At 49.7% G+C, this 24,138-nt stretch overlaps 1 protein-coding gene across 1 annotated transcript in view; it reads right to left on the bottom strand.

Moving 5' to 3' along the window:
• Nucleotides 1–1,252: 1,252 nt before the first annotated feature.
• Nucleotides 1,253–24,138, bottom strand: part of YPEL2 (yippee like 2) — a 58,208-nt gene continuing 35,322 nt past the window's right edge. Inside the window, exons 3-5 of the mRNA XM_028519986.2 lie at nucleotides 11,123–11,166; nucleotides 10,077–10,185; nucleotides 1,253–6,022 (exon numbers count right to left, since the gene is read on the bottom strand). Of these exons, the coding sequence (XP_028375787.1) occupies nucleotides 5,933–6,022; nucleotides 10,077–10,185; nucleotides 11,123–11,166 (243 nt within the window). The 3' untranslated portion in view covers nucleotides 1,253–5,932. The remainder of the gene's footprint in view (nucleotides 6,023–10,076; nucleotides 10,186–11,122; nucleotides 11,167–24,138) is intronic.

Below are 24,138 nucleotides of genomic sequence, written 5' to 3'. Positions count from 1 at the left end.
AATGGGAATAGTTGATGTTTGATTTCAAATCCGCTTTCCCACAGGGTGGTGAGGGCTCCTAGGATGATGTGAGGAGGCACCTCATTGCAAGGCCCCTAAGTGAGGACACACAGGCAAAGCACAGGGTCTGGCTCAAACCAGGCACTCAAGGAACACTAGTGTCCTCCCCTCGCTTTCTCCAGCTTGATCGCCCAGCCACTGACAGTCACTGACGGGGCTGAGAGCTGGGAAGGGCACGGACCCAGGAGACTGGGTGTCTCCTGCACATGCTCTCTTCTCTCTCCTCCCCATCTGCCAAAGGCAAACAAGAATGACACGATAGCAGGCACATCTACTGAAGCAAATCAGGTCACAGGAACATAATGCACTCAAGGACACACGGAAGTCAACTCTAGCTGGGCACAGACAGGTAGGCGAAACTTCATGGGAAGGAGGGGACTTCCTATTTGATAGGGAATTGGCTTTTAAAGTATTATCACTGATGAGAAAACACACACACACATACACACATGGGTGTGGTTTTAATTCTTTCTTTCTTGGTGATATAGGTTGCCTGTGCAAGGTGGGAACTCCTTGCACAGGCAAGTTATGGAGGCAAGTTTTTGGGAAAAGTACTTTAAAATACAGTATAAACTGATGTCTAGACCAAAACGTTTAAAGGACGCCAGAGCACCAAGCCGCACTTGCAGCTGGCCACGCCATGCAAGGCTGGGAGTGTGCTCGGACACGGCTGCAGGGAAGGTGCCGGGGAAACAGAGAGAGCTGACGTATCAGGACGGTCGCACTGCCCCGCCCTGTGCCTGGAAACCAGTAATGGATGTTTGGTATCTGTTCGTGAGTGGTTTTCCGCATGTTGTCACCGCGAGTATTCCTCTCCCTTTGTCAGGTATTCCGAGGTGATGCTACCTCTTTCCGACCTAATTCTTTTATTTCCTTCCCCCCTTACCTAATGCACTCTTATCTCCAAAGAAATCGGTATTAACAGAGGAACTGAGAATATGGGGCTTGGTAGGCAGAAATGATTAAGGTCATTCATGCATTTCTCATATCTAGAGCCAGGAAAAGTATTTGTAGATAAGCAGGAGACCTACTTTTTATTCAGTTGGCCAACTCTCCTCGGAGAAAATAAGTCCTCGGGGTCTCAGCTGACAGGTCTGTGAATGGGGTTACAGATGACCTCCGGCAGGCCTTTCGGTATTAAGTATCAAGCTAAAACTGGCTGGATCAATTAAGGCAGACGAGCCCTCCAAAGAATATTTGAAAACTTTATTTTCTCAAATGAGCACCAACACAGATCGGAAATATGACAGAAACAATGCACTTTTGTCTAATACTGAATCACTATGTACAAATACAGGAGATGGTGAAGACAAATTATTGGAAAATTATGATCTTTGTTATTAAAGCAAAGTGACCTGAAAAATGCCACAACAACAACAACATAAACAAAGGAAAGAAAGTAACAAAACCCAAACCCAACAAATCGTCTGTAAACACAAGCATAAACAGTCTGTATTTAAAGACAGTCTCTGCAGGTCGGAAAAGCGAATTCTCACTTTCACTGAAATGTTATACAAAAACATACGGCAGAGAGAATTTGGTTAAATGGTGAGAGCTTGCTTCTTGGCTTTACCTTTCACTACTGGCAGATTTCATGACTGTACTTTAATTTAAAAAAATTAAACATCTCTTTCCTTCACCCAGACCGTTAGCGTGATTTCTCATTTGAGGCAGACTTTTAAAAAAATAACATAAGTTGATTGTGTTCGAGATTTGATTTCTCAGCCTCTTCCTGAACCTGAGGCAAACTGACCTTAAAAAAAAAAAAAACATTAAAAAGCTGTTTCCCAACAAGGTATGTGCATTATTTCATCACCGATCTTTCCACCCAAACCAGTCAATGTTTTAACATGATGTGGCTTCTACAGCAGCTGGAGCCCTGGGTTCCGCGATGAGCACACTCACACCCCAACAGAGCTGACTCTGCTGCGTCTTCACAGACAACAGATTTCCTTTCCAGTCTGTAAAAGCTGAGTGCGCAAAGAAAGAAAAAGGAATAGACTGGCGACAGCTCTGTGCTCAGGAAAACGAGATCTCACAGTTGTGCTGCTGGTCCACTCAGAGAGAAAACCACCACCAGAGAGAAGGAAGAAAAGCCTTATGTGCCCAAGGTGTAAACTATAGGTACAGTGTCCCCAATGAAAAAGAAACCAGGAGGCACAGTCCAAAGTGCTTTTCTCTCTCTCTCTCTCTCTCACACACACACACACACACACACACACACACAAGATTCCCATTTTCCAATTTGTTTCACTCTAAGTTGTTACTAAATTTATTTGATTATATTTATTTTCTTTTCTGGCCAATACTGGTGCAAGAAAATAGTTTGATTCTCAACCTGGTAACGTACTGTAGAGTTCATTCCATTGGGGGAAATACAGAGAGGCATTGCTTTATTGTCTCTAATGTGATAGAGATGTCTTTAAAAAAACAAAACAGAACACAATACATTGGTGATCACTGTTTCCCTTAAAATATACTTCAAGAAATGCAGAGGAACCTGTAAAATTTAAAAATGAAAATAAAAAGTGCTCTCAGGGGATCTGAGAAAACAGCACCAAATATATTATTTAAAAAATTAAATATTATTTACAAAAGTATATTTCACAAGCAACTGTTTCTTTTATATATATCCACTTGAAAATCTTGTTATAAAGGGGCTACCTCTTCTCCCCCACACAGACCCACCAGCCCAGACTCCTCGCTCCTGTCCCCAGGCTCACACCGCCGTCGGCGTTGGGGCAGCGCTCAGCCGGGCCCAGCTGACCACCTGTGACCATCAGCTTCGGCTGAATCTGATTCATGTTAAATCAGCCTATGAGCAGCCTGAGACGAGTATCAAGGGTGGGTAGGGATGGGGTGGGGTGGAATCCAGGGCCACCAAGCCGTCTGAGCAAGGATGGCACAAGGGAGATGGAACTGGAGGGTCTGCGGCTGGACTTCAGCTGAAAATGAAGGCAGCTGCTGGCTGAGGTATAGAACTCCACGCCTTTCCCTTTCTCCCTTCTCCCTTTCCCCTTCCTTCCTCCCTCAGCCCCACCCAAGCTTTACATGGAACTCCAGTTCCCTGAACCTACCAGGGGTGAGTGGATGAGGTCTTTGGTTATGCTCTGAGTCAATAATTTGGTGAGGAAAATTAAAGAATGAACTGACTGAGGCCATCAGTTGACGCATCTCCATTGCTCAGCTGCGGTCTCTCCAAAACTAGGACGTTAGATAGACAAGCCATGAATGGAGCTGAAGTTTTAAGAAGCACTTTTGGTTTCATCGACACAAAGGGAAAGCCTAATGGTCTGGGCTTTTGATTTTCTGTAATTAATGGAAAAACCAACACCCTGCTCAGATCTCTTACACCGAGCATGGCGCCATCCACCCACTGGATGCTCAGCAGGTAGTAGCTGCAAACACCCAAACCAGGGTTCTGCTGGAGCCTGCTCTGACCCGCACACGTCAGAGTTCCCAGCGCAAGGAAGAACAGTGACACACGGGTCTCCCCCGCCTGGTGATAATTCTACAGCCCTGTGTCTGGTGTCCACGTCATCACACTCCATTTCTACTTTTAAAGACGAAACACCTACCCACGCTTAGCCCCCATTTTCTTTTTATGGGAAGGAGTATCAATAGCCAGGACGTTCCCTGAGCAAAGGGGCCAATCAAAACCCATAAATGAAGGCCACTACCTTCTGCTGGGGGCGCGGCTGGAGGGGAATCTGAGTTCTGTGCTGGCAAGCCAGCTGAGGAATGTGAAAGTTAAAAAAAAAATTTTTTTTTTTTTTGAGATCTTGGGCCTGGAAGTGCCTGGGAGCCAGAGGAAGTATTTCTCTGGGAGCAGAAACACACCACTTTTTCTGAACCTCGGTCTGCTTTTCAGTATTGTGGGGGGAACAACAATCTCCCAGGGCTACCACAGCACCGAACGACATGGGCCAGAAGTCTTTGGGCACAGAATGCCATTTCTAGGACTCCTTCTGTCTTACAGAGGCAGTGGCTGCTGAGCCAGGAGCCACCTGTGTCCTGCCGGTCCTGCTGTCCGGCCCTGCCCCAGCAGGGCCGTGCCCACCCGCACGTCCCCTATTCAGCGAGCAGCTCACAGAGACATGGAAAGCCATGTCCACCGCGGACTCGTTCCCTATGGGAATTCGGTTCAGTTCTGAAAATGTCCTGGGTTGGCTGCTTAAATCTTGGTTAATCAAATGTATAGACTTTTGTCTCCATGAATACATTCTTTTATGACTTTTAAGGTGAATATTCCTACTTGGAATATAATTCAGCCTACTTGCACAATGAGATACTGAGAATCACCTGCCATACCCTACACATATCTGAACAATAATATTTTCAGTCTAAGCAATGAAATTAGCTAGATGAGTTTCGGTCATGCACCGTGTACTGGCTGAATTGTTGCAGAACAGGCTTCACAGTGTTGATTGGATGTAATGGACTCCTCCCCCTCGCAGGAGCCCTGCAGGGATTGGTTCTCCACTTCCCGTAGTACAACGAACTTTGGATAGGGAGGTGAGGAGCAGGGGGTAGCATTAAAATTTGTCACTTGACATCAAATCTAAGTCCTCCCCACCGCTGGACCACTCTGACTGTTTTCTCTCCACACAAAACATCCAAGTCCAAGGAGAACAGCTAGAGGCATGAGGAATCTACCAGCCAAGCTATCACTAAGCTCAAAGCCTTGGGACTTTGTTTTCCACAATCTACAATGATAGAACTGGAGAAAAACACCCAAAACTCTATGTACAAAGAACTGCTGATCTCACTGAAGCCACCGCATACCAAAGACGAAAGATGCACCTAACCTGTCGTGGTTCAAATCTAAACTACTCCCAGCATCGCCCCACCCCACGCCCTTCCTCGCCACAATGCTCTTCTCTCATTGAGGGTCAGGGGAAAAAAAGGTTAGCGATGCTAATTGGTTTTACTTCTTTTTTCCCCCTGGCCCAACATCTGAGCCATTTCCGCAGGAGCTCCCCAACTGCAGCCCCCTTTGCCCCCTGCTCTCCTCACTGACTGACTGGACCCGGTTCCTGGTCCAAGCCTTCAGGACGTTTGGATTTTGCAACCACTGCAAATGGCGGTCCCCTCTCCTCTCACCTACGGTGGCTGAAGAGGAAAAGATGATTACCCGGAGCAGCCGTGGGATTTCAGAGTCATCAAAACCCATCTGGGCTTTTCCCCCGAGTCACTCACCGCTGCCAAGACAGCCCCCCAGCTCGGCCCAGGAGAACCAGGCTGCTGCCCCGCCTGCTAGAATCAGGGTCGCTTCTGGGGTCACACGCTAACCTGGCACATTGGGGGCAGGAACAGAAGCTTCTGATCAGAGAGAATGCGGTCATGAGGTATTTTTTTCCTGTTGTCCTTTTAGACAAGTTGGTAATTTCAAGCCTAAGTTACCAGGTCTCCAGGAGTAGCACAAGTCTGTCCCTACTTCTCCCCTCCCATCCCCTGCCCACCCCCGGAACCCTCACGGTTCCCCCCTTCCCCTCCTCCTCACACCCCCACGCGGCGCACTGCTCCCCTGGCAGGAGGCCGTCGGGCAGCTCTTGCGTGGCCCCGGGCCCTTATCATGGTGGGCTGCCACCCCGTGGTCAGGCATCTGTTCCTTCTGGTGTTTTGTTTTCAGCCAACACTAGGACAGAGAGAGAAGCCAGGACCGACTCACAAACAGATACAAAGCAAAGAGACAGAGAGACAGCAGTTTAGAGGCCGGGCACCGGAAAGGCGGTGTCAGGGTGGGAGGGTGCCCCAGAGGGCAAGGCCCCTAAACGATGGAACCAAGTGTCCAGTCACTCTCTCGCGCTTGGGTAGAATGTTCGGTTGGACGGCGTTCGCGCGGACACTGGGGTGGGCGGGCGTGCCGCAGTCAGTCCCAGCCGTTGTCCTTGATCATGTGTGCTAGCTCAATGATGTATTTGCCTTCTTTATACTTCTGGCTGCTCTCAAAGGCGTGTTCCTAGGAGACACAAGGAAGAGGAAAGACGCTGAATGACCCGAGACAAGCAGGTGACTTCTGGGGAGCGGGAGCCAAGATGGGGCCTGAGACAGGCCCTGGAGCCTGCCCCCAGCTCTGCCCAAACTCACCGAGGGACTCCGGCCACTTACACACACTACGTACATCCCCTCAGCTGACCACAGCTCTGGGACGACACCAGGAATTTCCCAATATAACAGAATTTCTTTAGAATCTTGGCTCGTTCCAGTCTTTGCCCAAAGTTTACCCTCTCGCTACTTCCCAACCATTCAGCTACTCAGAATCCCAACTTCCACTGCAGCCCCCCCCCCCCCCCCTCGCCTGCTGCTTGGTCGCCACAGCCCTTGCCACTAGCCAGCTCACCGTAACTCGCCCACCTATTTTGTGTGTCGACCCCGCTATGGCAACAGAAACTGTTTCGTTCACTGCCGTGTTCCTAGTGCCTGGGAGATGGCTCAGCACAGAACAGGGCTGCAATAAATCACTGCTGAGTGAATGCATGAATGCGTATATCTTTTATCTTAGGGGAACCTGGTTTCCTATCCAACCCAAAATCTGCCCTACAGACGTAGCCATGAAGTTCCTGTGTCCTAATTCTAAACTGGACTGTTAGGCTTAGAGAAAAGACCCTCGGGGAGAGAAGCAACGTATTATGAGACAGAACAGGTCTTCTTTTCATGTCTTGCTGTTTCTACGTCAGATGAGTTAAGTCTGTGTTTCCTTCACTGCCTTTCTCCAGAGAACTCCAGGCTGAAGGGCCCAGCAGCCCTCGAGCCCCACCCGGCTGCCAGGCCTCTGGTGGGAAAGCTCAGGACAAAGCACCTGGCAGCTTCCCATCCTCAACTTGCAGCGCTGTGGGCTTTCCCCGCTTATAATGAGCCCCACAGAAAGAAGTCCTGCAGAGATGTGAGATCAAAAGGCTGTTTTATCTGATGTGAGATCAAACAGCTATTTTCTCTGCAGGCAGATACCTGAAGACCTCTGGGTGCACCATCAGAGCCATTAGATGGCTAAGCTGGATGCAGAGAGGCAGTGGACACCAGCTCGCCCTCCCGAGACCCCACGTGAGTTAACCAAATCCTACTGTCGAGAGGTTCTGGGCAGCGCGAGTATGAACTGGATCCTCTGAGCTAGAGCTCGGGGCCTCGGGTGGGAGGAGGAGAGGCCGGACCAGTCTTTTGTTGAGAGGAATCAGTCCAGATCATGGGGAGGGGAGGGGCACCAAGAGGGAATGCGCACACAGCATCACACACACAAGAGCTGCGGGCTCAGCGGGAATCTCCCTGACACGTCATTCTCCCCTAGCAGGGTGGGGGGTGGGGGGTGGGGGGTGGGGGTGGTGGTGGTGTGTGTGTGTGAGAGAGAGAGAGAGAGAGAGAGAGAGATACAACAGACAATGTGGTTCAGGAATAAGACCTACTGATCCATAGTAGTATGTTCCGAGTGGGCAGACGACAAAACAAAACTAGCAAAGTGAGAGAGTTCCCCTATTAAATTAAAAAAACCCTCAACAGCCCCAGGGCATTTGCAAAATGACACACCTGGACTCCAGGGGCAGAAGTGCTACTTCCGGAGGCCGCAGCACCCCAGACTGAACTCCACTTCTGCTTCCCAGTATCAGGAGCATCGCTGAACCGTTTACGATTTACAAAATTATAAACTTTCCATTTACAGAATTGGGATAGTCATTAACACTTCCCAGGATTCTGATGAGGGTCAGAAGGAGTAATTGGAAAGACAATCGGAGCCCTGGGTCCGGCCCAGATAGTGACTGATGACTCTGAGGGGAGAGGTCTCCCTCCTGCCCCCGCAGACCTGGCACCTGCCAAACTGCACAGTTTACCTGAGGCCTTCCTCCCCAGCCTCTGACTGTACACACCCTGAGGGCCAGGACTCACTCTCTTCACTTCTATATCCAGCACAAAAGCTTTCAAAAAAGCTCTGCCAAAGGAGTGACTCTTCTGACCTGAAGTAAAGAGCAAAGCCAACTACCTCAGATTTATCTTCTGTCTGTGATCCAGCACAGCCTGAACAGAGTAATATTACCAAGAGGCTGGGAAATAGAGAAAGGCAGAGCATTTCTGGATAACTGACCCAGCCCTGTGCCCACAGACCGCCCAGAGGGGGCCCGTGCCATACGGGGTGGGGGGTGGGGGTCGGGGGTCGGGGGTGGCCAAGGCCAGCGTCTCCCAGAACCACCCTGGCGTCACGAAACACGCTGTCTCGGTGTTTTCCTTCCGAATCCTGAACGTTTCAAGGGAGATGAAAGTGCTGCTCCATCACAGGCTCCGCCTGCAGCTGTTTTTAAGATTTGCCTATTTTTGAACTTGACTGAAATGCAAGCACACTTGGATGCCTGGCTGCCATTGTTCAACAGCATTTTTTAAAACAGACTTCACAGTTTTCAGAGCAGATTTTGGGTCACAGCCAAAAGGAGCAGAAGGCACAGAGGTTTCCCCTATTCTCCCTGCTCGCCCCCCACGACCTCGCCCACTATCGGAAGCCTGGGGAGCGGTACCTTTGTGACAGTCGGCACAGCTACATGACCAGGCACTACCACTCTGCCAGCTCCTGGTGAAGCCACCTAACGCAGGCCACGTGAGCCAGCCTCACACGGACCCCAGCCTTTCGCAGGGAACGCATTGCCCTCCCAGAAACAGGAAGACTCGCTTTCCAATGTCCCCGGGGTGACAGAGAGGGCACATAAAAGCCTTGTAGAAGGTCATCCAATGATATGGCCACCACAATAATATGTCTGTTTTCACTGAACATATGTACTCCATCGCCCTGGCAAAGGACTGCTCACTTTCCAAGGTACCAAGAAGACATGAAGAATATTTTTGGGTCAAACAATGAAGGAATGAATGTGCAGTTGGGAAAGTCCAGCCATGACTGTATCTGATGGTGGGCATTAACTCACAGTGTCTGGCGACACCTGGCATAGGGCCGGGGACCTGAGAGACGTTCTGGGGACGTCTGTTGGAGCTCCAAAGAGCAGAGGCTTAGTGAGGAAGAGAGACTCGACTTGGGGTAGTGAGCACACAACACAATACACAGAGGATGCATCACAGAATTGTACACCTGAAATCTATATAATTTTATTAACTGATGTCACTGAATAAATTCAATTTAAATTAAAAAAAGAGTCCTGGCTGGTGTAGCTCAGTGAATTGAGTGTGGGCTGTGAACCAAAGGGTTGCCAGTTTGATCCCCAGTCAGGGCACATGCTTGGGTTGTAGGCCAGGTCCCCAGGAGGGGGTGCATGTGAGGCAACCACATATTGCAGTTTTCTCTCCCTTTCTTTCTCCCTCCCTTCCCCTCTCTCTGAAAATAAATAAAAAAGAAAGAAAGAAAGCGCATGAGCTCTGCTCTGCAGTCACCACCTGCACTGGACACACTGTTAACCTCCGTCAGTCTCAGTTTCCTCATCCACAGAATAGGACCTGCCCTCTAGGGGTGCTGTGAAGAAAGGGAATATATGCCTGGGACATAATCAGCTGTCAAGAAATGCTTTGTGCTAATGTTATTATTGTTGTTCTTTTTTTTAAAAGATTATATTTATTTACTTTTAGAGAGGGAAGGGAGATAAATAGAGATAGAGATAGAGATAGAGAGAAACATCAATGTGCAGTTGCTGGGGGTTATGGCCTGCAACCCAGGCATGTACCCTGGCCGGGAATCGAACCTGAGACACTTTGGTTCGCAGCCCACACTCAATCCACTGAGCTACACCAGCCAGGGTTAATGTTATTATTGTTTATTAAATCAAAAGGCAAAGGGGCCTGTGTATGTGTGTCCGTCCGTCTGCCCACTGCAGGGGCAGGTGTGCGGGAACGAGTCGAGAGAGAGGACCGTCAGCAGAAGGGAAGAATGCGTGTGGCAAACAGAGGAGTGTGCCAGGCGCTGCTCTTTGAGCTCGGTCTCCTGTCCTGGTCAACACCAGTCCCACGGGCCACAGAGAGCTTGCTCCTGTGTGAGGCTCTCTCTCAGCCACCCCCTTCACGGCCCTCTCTGCACCGGATTTCTCAATACTTACATATTTCCAGCCCAGAGTGGTTTTGCAGTTTTCACAGTAAATGTCTGCGACTGCATGCAGTCCCGTTAGCAACACTCGCTCTTCCGCAGGCCCGCAGCCCACGTTAACTCTGTGCCAGGGGACAGAGAGAGGGCGGGCAGTTAGTCACATGCTCATCATCAGTTGCTCAAGCTGAGCTTCCAGCAAAACACTCACTGAGCGCGCCTGCCTCGAGGGAGGCCAGCGCCGAGAAGGGCCTCGTCTATAACTGCAATCAATAACCACCCCCAAGGGGCAGCCGCGTGGAAAATCTCCACTGAAGTGAATTTCAGGTCTGCGAGTTCTGATTCAACGAGTCTACTAAAAATAGTCCTGATGGTTGAGACTTTGGCATTTTTCTAACAAGCACTTTTAATTTGGGGGAGTTAAGGGGACAAACTGGTGGGCACACGGTGAGTCCACAGCTACGGGCGCGGGCCCTCAGAGCCTCCTGGTGACCGAATGCAGACGGGAATGTCAAACATACTCTACTCCTCTGCGGAGCGCACATTATCTCAGGCTGAGCACGCTAGATTTCCATTTTCACAGTTCATCGGGCTTGTGGGAGCTTCACCTTCCTCTCCCGGGAAGAGGCCATAACTGACATGCCCGGGGACCAAGGCTACTGCGTCTGCGGAGGGTGGGGTGGGGACCGTCCCTGACCGGGCCTTCCTTCCAGCCTGAGGCCCTTCCATGGAGGTTGGAGTCTTCTGTTCACTCTCTCCTGCCCAACAACGTGTCTCAGACCCGGTCATAAGACCTCAAGTCGAGGGCTCTCTCAGAAGCACCTCAGCTTCTTCCCTCCGAGACCACAGCTCTCTGATGTGCCTACTGGGGATAGCGAATATATTATTTTTAGCAGCCAAAGATGGTGCCAAAAAAAATTCCCCTAAGATAACTGGCTACCACTTGTGGAAATGAGCACTCCACGGGTTTTTTCCTGTGGCACAGAGGACCATCGAGAGTTTTATTCTTCCCACCCCTCCACGTGTACACCAGACAATGGAGGTGCAGTCAGAGACACTCACACTGAGTTAAAGAGGTACGCTCGTCCTTGGCTTCCTTGGAACGACTGAAATGCAAAAACACAAATCGATGGTTAGACAGTCCCTTCCTTCCACCCACTTGGGAACCAGCCCCAGGTCACAATGATCATGACCTTCCAGGACGAGCACAGCAAAAGGGAACAGTGAGACAGTTAATAGTTCAGCTGGCGGATGGCATGGCTGGGGGAGAAGGCAGAATAAACGGCGACAGAGCCCAGGCCAGCCCACACCTGGACTGTGTGTGCCAGCCCAGGTGAGAAGATATGAAAAACACAAACTCCACACTATCATTAAAAACTCCTTCCCTCCGGACAGCATCTGACACAATGGATCAGCCTGAGGCGACCCAGCCACACTGGCCTTTCCTGGCCCCCCCCCGCCCCCCCGCCACCGACTGCGGTCACCTGCACTGGCCACAGCTCTCCTCCAGGTTGTGGGGCCTGGCAACCAGCGCCCGCACCTTTGCCCGCCTCTGGGTCCTGCTCTGCAGCAGATAGCAAAGAATTGCTGGGGCAAGAATAAGCCACCAAATCCACCTTCTTCTCACTCGTGGGGCCTGCGTGCAGCCCTAACTGCTGCGACAGGCACCATCCTCCTAAGGCGGAGTCTCCTCCTGAGGTGTGAGCCACGCAGTGTCTCGGTCACAGGAAGGCTCATTAGGCAGCCGTCCCCGCTTTCACTTCTACTCAACTACGAGCTTCTTTCTTCCGGCCGGAGGTGGCAGGGGACAGGAGAAACGGGAGCCAGAGCCTGCCATGCCACTTGGCGTCGACTTCCATTAACACAGGCCCGGTGCGTGTTTTCCTCCTCTGGTTACACGCCATGTCTGGCTGACATGAGCCAGCCGTGTTCCGCATTGCTGCCTGCATTTTTAATGTGGCCTGACAATCGGACCCTGAATTAAGTGCCCTAGTCGGCTCTGAAATCCACTCTAAAAACAAACCAGTAACAGGCCCTCCCATGACCTCTGCTACTCAGTGGCTGGAGAAATCTGGGGGGGACTGGTTCACTAGAGAGAACCAGACAGGATACAGATCACTGCCCACGAGGCCGTCGCTGTCAGAAGCAGGACTTCAGGGATCGGCGGCGCCAGCCGGAGAGAAAGGCAGGGTTCCTGACTCGTGAGGAAGCAGCCTTGGGGCAGCGGGGCTGCTGGTCGCTTCCGGGTCCAAATGCGCCAGACGCCTTCACTCCCAGGTGTGGCTCCCAACGTTCCCCAGTCCCGCTCACACCTAAACCAGCTCTCTCTTTTCCTCTGGGTCTCGAAGCACCCCTGGGGCTCCCAGGAGCTCCCAGGCGAGAACTGAGCATGAATATGAGTATCACAGCCTTGAAACCGGGGACTGGGGAGTCCAGGCCAGATGTTTAGCTGAGACAACGTCCCAGTAACACGGACTGATTTGGCCAACCTGTCAGCTCGACCTTAGAGCAGAGACACCTGAGTGCTACCAGGATAGCGACAGCGTCACAGTCTGGCCCCACTGACCCCTGCAGTCTCTTCTCTTGCTCCTTTCCCAGCGTAGCCTTTGCTGTAGTCGGGCCAAACGACGTGAAGCTCCTGGACACTGACCTCACCAGCTTTGCCCACAGTGTCCCCTCAGATGGGGAGGCTCTTCGCCAACCAACCCTAAGTCTCAGCTCGGCTTCCTCTGACCTCCCGGGAAGCGGTTCCCGGGTGGCACCTGTGTTCTGGACTCCTCTTGTTCCTTGTCTGCTCCTTTTTTAATTTGACTTTAAGAAGGAATCTGGACTAGCTGACCTCCAAGTCCCTTCCCAGCTCCCAAACTGTATTTGTTCATGGTTCCATGGTCCTATGGATGGATAACAGGAGTGCCACCCTCTAAAAAACATGTAAGACCTTCGGTTCGGAGCTCAGAAGACGGTGGCTATGGGAAAACACATCCTTGAAGAAAGCAGACAGGAAAATGACAACATGAAGCACCACAGCTTCACCATTTCTGACAGGAAAAGTCACTTATTTCTCGAACATTCACAGATCACCTACCACCCGCAAGAAAGTGTTCTAAGACTTTTCAGGGCAGTGGTATCCCCAGAAGGTGCACGACCCTCCAGGGTAGGAAAAATACTAGAAATTTTATCTATTTTTATCTTAAAAACTTTCACCAAATAGTTATAAGATATGGATTGCCAGTGGGATCTTCCCTGGGCTAGCATGTGCCACGTGTATACCAGTGTCTTAAAGGAAGTATGGGACTCTCCCCGTGTGTGTGTGTGTGGGGGGGGGGTACGCTTCGGCCTCTGCTTTTAGCACATCCTGAATACCACTACTTCTGTGCTATATTTCTGTGTCAATAACGAGGCTAATCTCAGAAGATCTTAAGCAGCTCAATTCACTGAGCTACACCAGCCAGGGCACAAAGGTGACATTTTAACAGGAAATGGAAATACGAGTATAATTCCTTTTAGAAAGAAATATGCTATGGAGAGAACTGGTATTTGGCAATATTTTCCCCATATGATCTTTGTAGTTTAAAATTTATATGCCTATACAAAATTAACTCAAAATGGATTTAGAAGAAAATGCAGGAGAAAAGTCCTTTGTGACTTGATATCTTAGCTATTATGCCAGAAACATAATTTATTTTAAAAACTGCTAAACTGAACTTCAAAATTTTAAGCTTTTGCTCTGAAAAAGACACTAAGAGAATGAAAAATAAGACTTAGACTAGGAGAAAATATTTGCTAATAACGTATCTCACAAAAGACTTATATCTAGAATATATAAATAACTCTCAAAACTCAAGAATAAGAAAATGGGAAAAGATTTGAACAGACTTCAAGAAAGATAAACAGATGACGAATGGGCCCCATGAGAAGATGCTCAGCATCACTAGTTATTAGGGGAAACGTGAATTAAAAACACAGTGAGATACCACTACACACATATTAGAATGGTTAAATTCTTTAACTGAGAAAACCAAGTGCTGTCAAGAATGTGTAGCAAGCAGAAGGAACTCTCCTACATTGTAAAACAGCACGACCACTTTAGACAAAAATTTGGTGGTTTTGACCTGACTAGTGTTCAGTGGGTTGGGTGTCGTCCCACAAACCAAGGGGTTGCTGGTTCAATTCCTAGTCAGGGCTCATGTCTCGGTTGCAGGCTTGCCCCCTGTTGGGGGAGCGTGAGAGGCAACCGATTGATGTTTCTCTCCGTCTCTTTCTCCTCCCCCACGCCTGTCAAGAAATAAAATCTGCAAAAAAAGATAGTCTGGTGGTTCTGTGCAGTCAAGTCATATGGAAACCTATGTTTACATAAAACCTGGACAAGAATGTTTTTAGACGCTTTATTTGTAATTGTCTAAAACTGGAAACAATCTCAGTGCCTCGCAATCGGTGAATGAACAAACAGCATGAATGAATCGGAAAGGCTCTGGGCTAAGACAGTCAGTGGCTGCCACAGGTTATGGGGAAGTGGGGAAGCAGACCACAGAGAGTTAGCCGGCGAGGGAACCGCTCCGGGGCCATGACTGTGGGGTGGTTACAAGACTATGTGTTTGTCGTACTCACAGGACCATACACCAGACTGTATTTTACCGTGTGCAGAATTAAAAGTAATTTTTTAAAAATCCAATTTTTAAAAATAAGCCATCTCTAAAATTTCCTGTTATCTTTACACTGTACTCCTATATTTGTACAATGAAGAATTGTAAAAACAATTTCTTTATCGATTTAAAAGAATTCCAAACAAAGAGTTTTAGAGGGGTTTGTAGCCTTGTTAAAACCCCTTTACCGGAAATCTGCAAGGGCAACTGGGAAGTTCAGTAAAAACCTTCGTGTCACTGGTGAGCAGACTGGAAAGTGGGGATCATGATTTTTTAAGCACAAAGATGCTACTCATGTTCCATCTGAGTGTCCCTTTCTGAGGGTGCAGCGAGGGAGACTGTTAAAATGAAGCACTGAAATGTGCTCTGCCTTTGAATACTGTATAGAAAGTGGTAAGATTTTTTTTAAAGAGTGTATCTTCATGAAAATACGATTAAAAGCAAATTCATAATTGTTTCATTTTTTCTTCCACCTTTTAAAATTACATAAATCGTTAAAATGTTCCTCTTATATATGCATATAATGTACATGTTCCACAGCAGCAGCACACACATACCACTCACATACCGCTCACGCAGTAAGGACACGTATTTGGAGGACGTGCTCAAACATTCTTCGGACAGGGGTATGTGATTTTAAAAGTCTGAGGCCACTGCTCTGGGGGCTCCAAGGCAGGGCCGAGGAGGAACTTTCCCCAGCCCTGACACCGATGAGAATTCCTAGAAAGTGGGGCTAGGGCAGGACACGTGGCAGAGAAGAGGAGCGCCAGCCAGGCCCCAAGGCCTGCACAGGGCCACCACGGTTCCTGCAGGCTTGTTCTCCGAGAGCGTGCTGGCCGAGGCCACCCTCTGCACCAGGGTGCCGGACCCAAGCAGGGCTGTCTCATGGCAGTATCTCCTCAGGCAGCCCCTGGGTGACAGGGTTCCCGGGCCTGGTCCTCAGCCTGGCTTCGGGAGCTGCCGAGTTTCTTGGGGCAGAGCTCTCCGGCGGGGCTTCCACCCTGGGGCCCTGCCAAGTCAACAGCAACGATGGGAAAAACAGCCGCGGAGAACAACAGGCATCTTGCAAATAGACACAGACAAGAATAGGCCCCGGCTGGGCCCCTGTATCCGGTGGGGCCCGGCCCAGTCTGGTGCAACCAGGCACAGCCCGGCACTCCCTGGAGTGAGGGTGGCACAAAGGTAGGGAGACTGAGAGGAGGGTAGGGAAGCAACTGGAGCGAGGCCAACGGAACCTCAGACCAGGAGACCCGAGCAGACTGCCAGACACAGTTGTCCGCTGTCGTTCCCTCCAGGCAAAGGCGGCTCTCTCCCGTGCGGTGTGTCAACCACAGCTGGTATTCAGGGCTCCAGGAAAGGGTTTTTTTTTTTAATTACACAAAACTTTTCTTCTGTCTTTTATAGGAAAGTAATCATTTCAGGCCCAGCCCTTCCAGCCAGCTCAAAGGCACGGAAAGGGCTTTGCGTTTCCTGTTTGGTAGCCAAAACCACTGCTTTCTGGCCCCTTTGAAAGTGTGGAAGACAGCAATTGCTTTCAAAAGTAGGAGGGTCATTGAAAAATGAATACTTTGGGGGGAAGTGGCAACAGAGCAAGCATTCAGGCTCCTTCCCCTTGGTGACAGGCGCAGGTCCTCACCCTGGAGTCCCGTCTGTTGATGGACTCAGGTGTGAAGTCCCCTGGCATGAAGCACAGCCTCTCAGACATGGTCCCCTCCCCTCGCTGGGGAGGTCAACTGAGCATGGGCCTCAGCAGGCGCCCAGAGCGACGAGGGAGGCAGGTGTCCACCTGGAAGCTACTGAAATAGACGCGTATCTGCATGTGATTACAGGACCTGGTCTCGGCACCAGAGTTCAGGATCAGATTCTGGTTTTACAGCTTCACCTTACTAGCTCCTTGACCTTGGAAGAATTATTTAGCCTCTCTCAGCTTCTACATCTTTTCCATGTGTAGATGGAAACCATGTCTGTTTCATAGGGTCACACTGAAAAAACAAGGTACCTGCAATGCCGAGTAAGAAGGTTAGTCCCCCACCTTCCTCGCTGGCCTTCTCTGGAGCCCCTGAGGAGAAATGACAAGGCTGATCCTCATCTACCTGGGAGACTGTGGTCTCCCCCTTTCTCTCCTATCATGACAAAAGGCAAGTCTTTCACTCTTTGCAACTCAATGTCTCCATAAAAATGGAGCAATGGGACCGAAGCTTTCCATGATCCCTTCCACGCATAATACTCTGTGAATCCTTGAAAACAGTCAGTGCCTGCTTCTCCCACCTACCATCCACAGGCAAGGTCTTAATTACATGGGCTTCTGAGAGGCAGACTGACTGAGTTTGGGCCCCGGCTCTGCCATATACTAGCTATTGTCACTAACCTGAGCAAGCCAAGAGTTGCTCTAAGACTCAATTTTCCAATCTGTATAATGGGCACAACAAACCAGTGTTCACATTCACACCAGATTTGCATACAAAACAAATGAGATGATGTGTACAAAAGAAAGCCCTTCCTAAATTTCAAGGCATTATATGAATTTTGTTGCTGTTGCTAGAATTTCTTTTATTATATAACTATAAAAGAACTTATTGGCACAAAATAAAGGTGAATTTTGTCTAATGGAAATGTAATTCACATTTTCACAAAAGTCACCTTTTTAAAGTACACAATTCAGCAGCTCTTGGTGTGTTCACAAGGCTGTACCACCATCACCACCATCTGATTCACAGCCCCTAGCAGAAACCTCCCATCATTACCAGTCACCTCCCGTTTCCCTTGCCTCTGGCAACCGCAAACCCACTTTCTGTCCCTACGGATTTGCTCAAGACACCACATACTATACCATGGACCATCTCAGTGAAAAGGTAGCTTGTTAGGTAGAGACACAAAAGAGGAGCAGTAAAACCCCTGCCCCCACCTCAAAGGAAGTGACCTTGGGCTGTGGAGGGTCAGGCCAGGATTTTTTTTCCTTTCTCATTCTTTTCTCTGTCCGTAGTTAGACTTGGTGGGGTTTCCTATTGAGGGTCAGTGTAAGCCACAGGCTCGACTCCAAAGAGCTGAAACCCAAGCAAAATAATACTGGATCCTGTTTGGATTTTACCCTGAGGAAGCATATGGAGAAAGTGGAAAGGGTGATGATAAAGAACAATGAAAATTATGAAAACTTCCAGAATATGAACTCTAACATTACTTAAAAAAAAGAAACTGTCAAAGAAAAAGAAATTGTGAACACTTAGCTAAGAGGAAAGAAAATGAAAGGGGATTTCTTCCATCTTCTCTGCAGTAAAAACAAGAGGAAATGCACTTGGATGGGAATGGGAGGCCTGGGTTAATTATAAGGGGAATTTCCTGACTCTGTACAACTTCCACACTGGGACACAGGTCACCAGGAAAGACTAGGGAAGAAAGGACAAAGCCATTTGTATGTCTTGATGGTCCACGAAAAGCTTTCCCATATCTGTCCAGAGATTCTGAATGGGTGAAAGGCCACATGTGCCGCCCAGGGGCAGAAGCATGGCCTCCTCTGGCCCTCCTCCCCGGCTCGGAGCTCTGCTAGGTCTCAGTGCAACCTCACGTTCCCTAAATGGATGGAGGGAGGAGCAGGGAAGGGACTGACTCTTAAGAAGGAAATATCTGCTCTGCAGAGTCATAAAATTCCAAGGGCATGGGAACATACACTTACAAGAAACAACCCACAAGCACAAAACAAAAGGTGGTGAGTATCGTGGGTGCCACATTTTATTGTTGAGAGGGGGAGATGCTGAGATCTACGTCACTTAATCATCAGACCCTTCAAGTTCATCTTCCTGTTGACCTGCATGAGCTGGGCTGCTTGCAGGGGTGGGCCTAGAGTAAAGAAACAAAGTAGAGAGAGACCCTGCAAGGTCTGCTCCCTCCTGGTGTGTCACGCCTGCCTGATGTGGAGCAGAAAAGATGCAGGCTTGGAGCTAGGCAGGCCTTGGCTCCAGCCCTTGCTGGTTGTGTAACCTTGGGCAAGGCACTTCATCTTTCTGAGCCTCCAGGTCCCGTCTGCAAAAGGGAGAAACAGAATGCCTATTCCACAGGGGCACTGAGAGCGTTAAGCAAATGCCCGAACATAAAGCACAGTACCTGGCTCACAGAGTATTTAGTAAGCGTTTATTTCTTTCCAAACCACCACCGGCTTTCAGGACTTAAAATGGGAGCTAGATGACTAGTCTGGAAGGGCTGGGCTGTCTACCAGAGCTTCCCCAGACCCTCTTCTGAACCCCTCTACAGCTGCAGCCCTACACAGCTCCCCCACACCTCTCCCAGCTGTCCCGAGGGCCTCAGATGTGGCTGGGGGCCGTGTGGTTGTTCTCTGATGAACCGAGAGCAGTGGACAGGCTCTGAGTCTGTGGCAAACGGCTGGGACAGGAGATGCCAATGTCAACACACAGCCGGTGGGAAAGCAGATGCTGCCAGCGCTCGGCTGCCTGCACTCCCCCTTCGCGCTCCACAGAGGAGGCATGGAAAACACGCCTTCTCCTGAGGGGCGGAGCGCAGGGAATTCCTGTAAGCACACAGGCCTGTCCTCTACAGAAGGAAGCCTGGCATGTCGCCCTCACTTGGTCTCTTCGGGGAGTCTGGCTTCTGAGTTAGGGAGCAGAGGTGCCGAGTCGGGATGGAATGGCAACGAGCCATTCACAGCTGGGCCCTCTGCAGTTCAACTCAAATATAAACCTAAAACTTGACGGGGGCTGATATGATGGTGCTCAAGTGTCTCTCAAAACCATTAGACCTTTGAAAACAATTCACTGTGAGCTGCTAAAGCTAAAAGGATAATACAAATTAGTAAACCTAGAAAGGACAAATACCAAGTTCTCAGATTTATTTATTCAATCTATGCTACTGTCTCCAAAGCCAGCTGGACACTGGCAAACCAAAGCGTCCTCACCCTCCAGAGGAAAGCCCGCTAAAACCTGTACTCTCTGCAGTAAGTCGCCCCGCAGCCAGTCCGCGCAAAAAGGCCAGAGAAGCTTCCCTCCCAGAGTGAAGCTATGGCGGGAGGGATGGCTTTTTAATTATTCCCTAAGAAGCAATCCCTAGAGTGATACTGGAGAGAGTTTACAGTTGTAAGTGAGGTGGCTCTTAAACTGCGGAACAAGAGCAGCGACGGCTCACATCTGTACAGTGCTCACCACACGCCAGGCAGGACTCGAGCTATTTTATGTCAGCCAACTCAGCTAACCCTCTGAACACTCTAATGAGGTGGGTACGGTCATCGCCCTCATTTTACAGATGAGAAAAGTAAGGCAGAGCGAGGTGAAGACGCGTGCCCCCGGCAGCCAGTACCCGACAGAGACCTGGGTCGCCTGGCTCCCAAGTCTAGAGGAGAGCGAAGACAGGGTAACAAGGGTGCTGGCCCAGTGGCTTCCTAGAAGAAAGGAGCCCAACAGAATTAGACAGACACTGACACACACCTCGGATGTTCACACACATTCACTGATTCGACCTCCGAAAGAGGAGGAAACTGAAGCCCAGGGCGGCTCAAGGGACTCGCCTGGTTTTACACTGTGAGCCACGGTCAGAACTTGACTCCAAGCCCCCGAATTTTTCAGGGGCACGTCGTTCACTTGGAAAATCTGTCTCCTTGATGAAGGAGGATGGAGCAAGCCATTAAGACTGATTAAAATCTCTTAGGCTATCTGACTTCCTCTGTTCTGATTCCATATTTACTTAGCAACTGCCTAATTTCAATTCTCTCGCTCAAGTGGGTTTACCTTCAAGGAAGATAACGCACAGTTCAAGCTTTCAGGACTGTCTGTTCCGCTGTAAATTAATTAATTAGAATTCTGTCCTACCTATTAGCTTCCTGGAGCTGTGTGAGGGTGAATCACTTCACCAGAGCTTGGCCACTCTTGAGTGACCGGATACAATTAAGTTTGTAAACCACCCAGGGCCGTTCTCTGCATCCCAGCCTGCAGAGCCTTCCCAGCTCACTGCTGCATGGATGATTCTTATTTTACAACCCACAGAAAATAAATTAAAAGCAACGAAGCCCCTTAGAAATCCTTTCTTTGGCACCTGAATTTCATGGCAGAGAGTGAGTCAAGAACCCGGAAGATTGCTTGGGGGGATTACAGAAGAGAAATACGTAATTAATTGCGGTCTGCAGGAATCCTATGCCATGGAGCATAGTAGAGAATCTCAAAACAAAAGCAATATATGCTTATGACTTCATCTAGTTTTAATGTCACACTACTGAGATTTGAAGAAGCTCCAAAGGCCAACCACTCACCTGATGCATGGACCTTGTCCACCTATCTATCAAACCTCTGCTTAAATACATCCAGAGACAGGAAACTCACCACCAGGTGCTCTGACAGTAGCAAAATTCCTATGTGGGTTGAACGAACCCTGTCTCCTGACAGCTCCCTGAGTCCTCCATCTTTCCATCCTTTGGTGCCAAACAGCGTGTCAAGTTACAGCTTTGATGCTGTCATCTTGCCCACATCAAGGTTTCTTCCATGGGCTAAACCCCTCCCAGTGTAACACCGTGGTATAATGAAAGAGTTAAGTAGTGGGATGAACTAGACTGAATTCTCAGTTCTGGCACTTTCTGTATCATATATCCTTGGGCATGTTCACCTCTCTGGTCTCAAGTTCCTCCTCTGCCACATGGGATAGTAATGCCCACCTCACAGAAAGTAAAGTGCCTGGCTTCGAACAGGCCTTCAGTACATGGTGGCATCCTTCCTTCTGCGAGTTCCTTCCAATTTCCCAAGGACAGCATGGTTTTATTCTCACCAGGCTTACCGCTGTCTTCTGAACTTCACTTTTCGTTTCATACCAGGTGTTCTCTAACTTCCAACACTTTCCTCTCCTGGAAATGCTACCTGAAGCGCTAGGCCTTCCTCAAACAGCTGGGCTGGAGCCTGCACACAGAAGCCAGAGCAGATTCATGAGCTCACAACTGTGTTCTCCCAGCTGGGAGGTGCACAGGAGGCTTCCCTCCAGTGAGCACGCTCGCACAGATGTGCACCTACCTTTGCATTCACCCCCCCCACCCCCTGGGAATGGGCTTCGGAACAGAGCTGGGAAGGAGAGTTGATGTTACTCAGAAGGGTCACGGTGGGAAGGAGGCCAGGGTGGGGCTTGAAGAAATCACAGCCAAAGAGCTCTTAAGAAAAAGACTGAACATACATGTTACAGAGATTTCTGCCGAAGCGCACAAGCTGGGCTGGTGGTTGCCGGCATCCCCTCTAGGAACCTGATGGGACTGGATCGGGATGGCCAGCCTGTGCACTACCCGCCGGGCCAGACCCTGTGCCCCTGACCAGCATGATGTCCGTGGACACATCCCTGATCCCGAGCCGGGAGCTGTGTCATCTGTGAAATGAGGGGGTTGAGTAGTAAGGCCTCTTAGGAGGGTGAACATCTTGTGAGCCCATGTCCTCTAGAGAGAATACGCCTCGCACATTAAGCAAACACTTCTGACTCAGAGCTAGACCTCTTCCCTTGTGTTTTCAAACTTCCTGTTTATCTGCACACAAGGTCTTTCCCCCTCACCAGCTGATCTACTTTATCTGATTACTTCACCCTGAGACTCTCATCCTCGAGACACAGAGACACTTAAATCCCTTTCACGTCGACTGGTGCTCAACCTTCTCCCCTGGCCGATGCAAAGGTCTCAGCCTACTGCAAATACCAGGCATTGGAAAAACCATCTCCCAGGCAAACAAGTTTTGTGTCCTACTAAAGTAGTCTACCTATGACACTAAGAGATTGGGAAGTGGGGGAGCTAATGTCCAGTGACAGGACTATGGCTCAGAATCTCGTGGTGTGGGTCAAATGAAGGAGATGGGACCGGAGAGGACGACAGCATGCCAGGTGGGCTCTGGGCGGCTCCGCAGGGGGCTTTCCTTGGATAGGAAGGAGGGCTGAAGAAAACCTTGAGGACCTAGCACAGCCTGCGTATACATCTCTTTCCTTGGTGAGAATACCTCAATGAGAACTCAGCGGTGGCCCCTAGATGCTTGCTACATGCCATAGTAAAAACAATAGATAACTTCTATCTCCCACAGCTGGATACCACCTCAGGGCACTGTCCCAAGTATTACTGTGCTTTGTAAGCAAGGAAAGGCGATAGCCAATGGGGACAGAGCCACCCCCTAGAAGCCAAATCTCAAGAAGCCCCTCTCTTCTGGACACCTACTTTGTTTTGAAGTGAGTGTGAGCATTGTCTATTGTGCACACATCCGAACACAGGGCACTCTCATCGCTCCCTATCCACTAATCTCCCCTCGATGACGGGGGTGGAGAGGGTGTGGGATTCTCAACAGCACTGGACACAACATCTGAAAGCAGAACTTGTTCATTTTTAAACAAGGACCAGCCAGTTGGACCACAGAGTGGGTGTTTCCATGCAAATTCCAGCACTTTCAAGTTGCTCCACGACTGAGCCCAGCCAGGACAGCAAGCCTGGTTGTGTGTGTGTGTGTGTTTTTTTTTCTTTCTTCCAGCCAGCTCTTTGATTAGGTCTGGAGAGGGACTCGGTTAGCATCATGGAAACACAGAGCAGATTTCAGAAAGGAAAGGTCAGCGCGAGCCCCAGCGTTTGCGATCAGCCATCTGCCAAGCAGGAAGTGCTACGCAGTTCTATTTTTAATCACCTTCCCCAGGCGAGGGCTCCTGGGGGAGCGTGCAGGCCAGCCTCATTCCACGACAAACAGTAATTGCTACCTTTCTGTACATATTTTTCAATAGTCTCTGGATATTCTGGGTACCAACCTATATACCCAGAGGCCCAGTTCTTGGGTTCTGTTACTTTGGCACCGCCTACAAGGTTATCTTTGGAGGCCACGGTTGGGGATCTCTTCTTGGGGAAATCACCTGAGACTGTTTGGAATATCGACTAACTCTACGTAACACCATAATCCTTCCAACCAGGTTTCAGGTATTTGCTCTGGTTGTGAGTGACAGAGAAGAGAAGAGGTGGAAGTTTAAGTCCAGGATGCAAGTTCATTCCGCAAAGCGGGAAGACGAGCACAGCGGGAGCTAACTACGTGAACTTCCTGGTCACTCCCGTTTTTATTTAACCACTTACAGCACTGCAGAAAGGTGAATTAAAACCAGCTCATCCAGCAGTAAATTTCTCAAGATACGGATTAGCTAGAGGAGAGACTTTTCACCTCTTCCCGCAGGGGCCCAGCCTAGGCTGTGGCTGGCCCATCCTGGTGGGAGAACACTGCGTCCACGGGCGGCTTCTCCCTCCTGACTAGGAGCAGCACTCAGGACTCGGTCCCACCCAGCCCAAGGAACGAAACCTCTCTGCGAGGCCTGGACAGGGAGCCTGGCTCGGCCATGGCAGGTTAGTCAGGAACAGAGCCTGGCTCAGGAGTCCCTGTGTTCTCCCAACCCACACACAAACACAGAGAGTCCTTGTCTCTTGACACTTACAAACTTTCAGCCTCCAGTCCCCACCCT

Source organism: Phyllostomus discolor, chromosome 8 (genome assembly GCF_004126475.2).
Source record: "Phyllostomus discolor isolate MPI-MPIP mPhyDis1 chromosome 8, mPhyDis1.pri.v3, whole genome shotgun sequence".
Lineage (NCBI taxonomy): Eukaryota > Metazoa > Chordata > Mammalia > Chiroptera > Phyllostomidae > Phyllostomus > Phyllostomus discolor.
The sequence above is the reverse complement of the archived record's forward strand: the minus strand, read 5'-3'. Positions and strand labels throughout refer to the sequence as shown.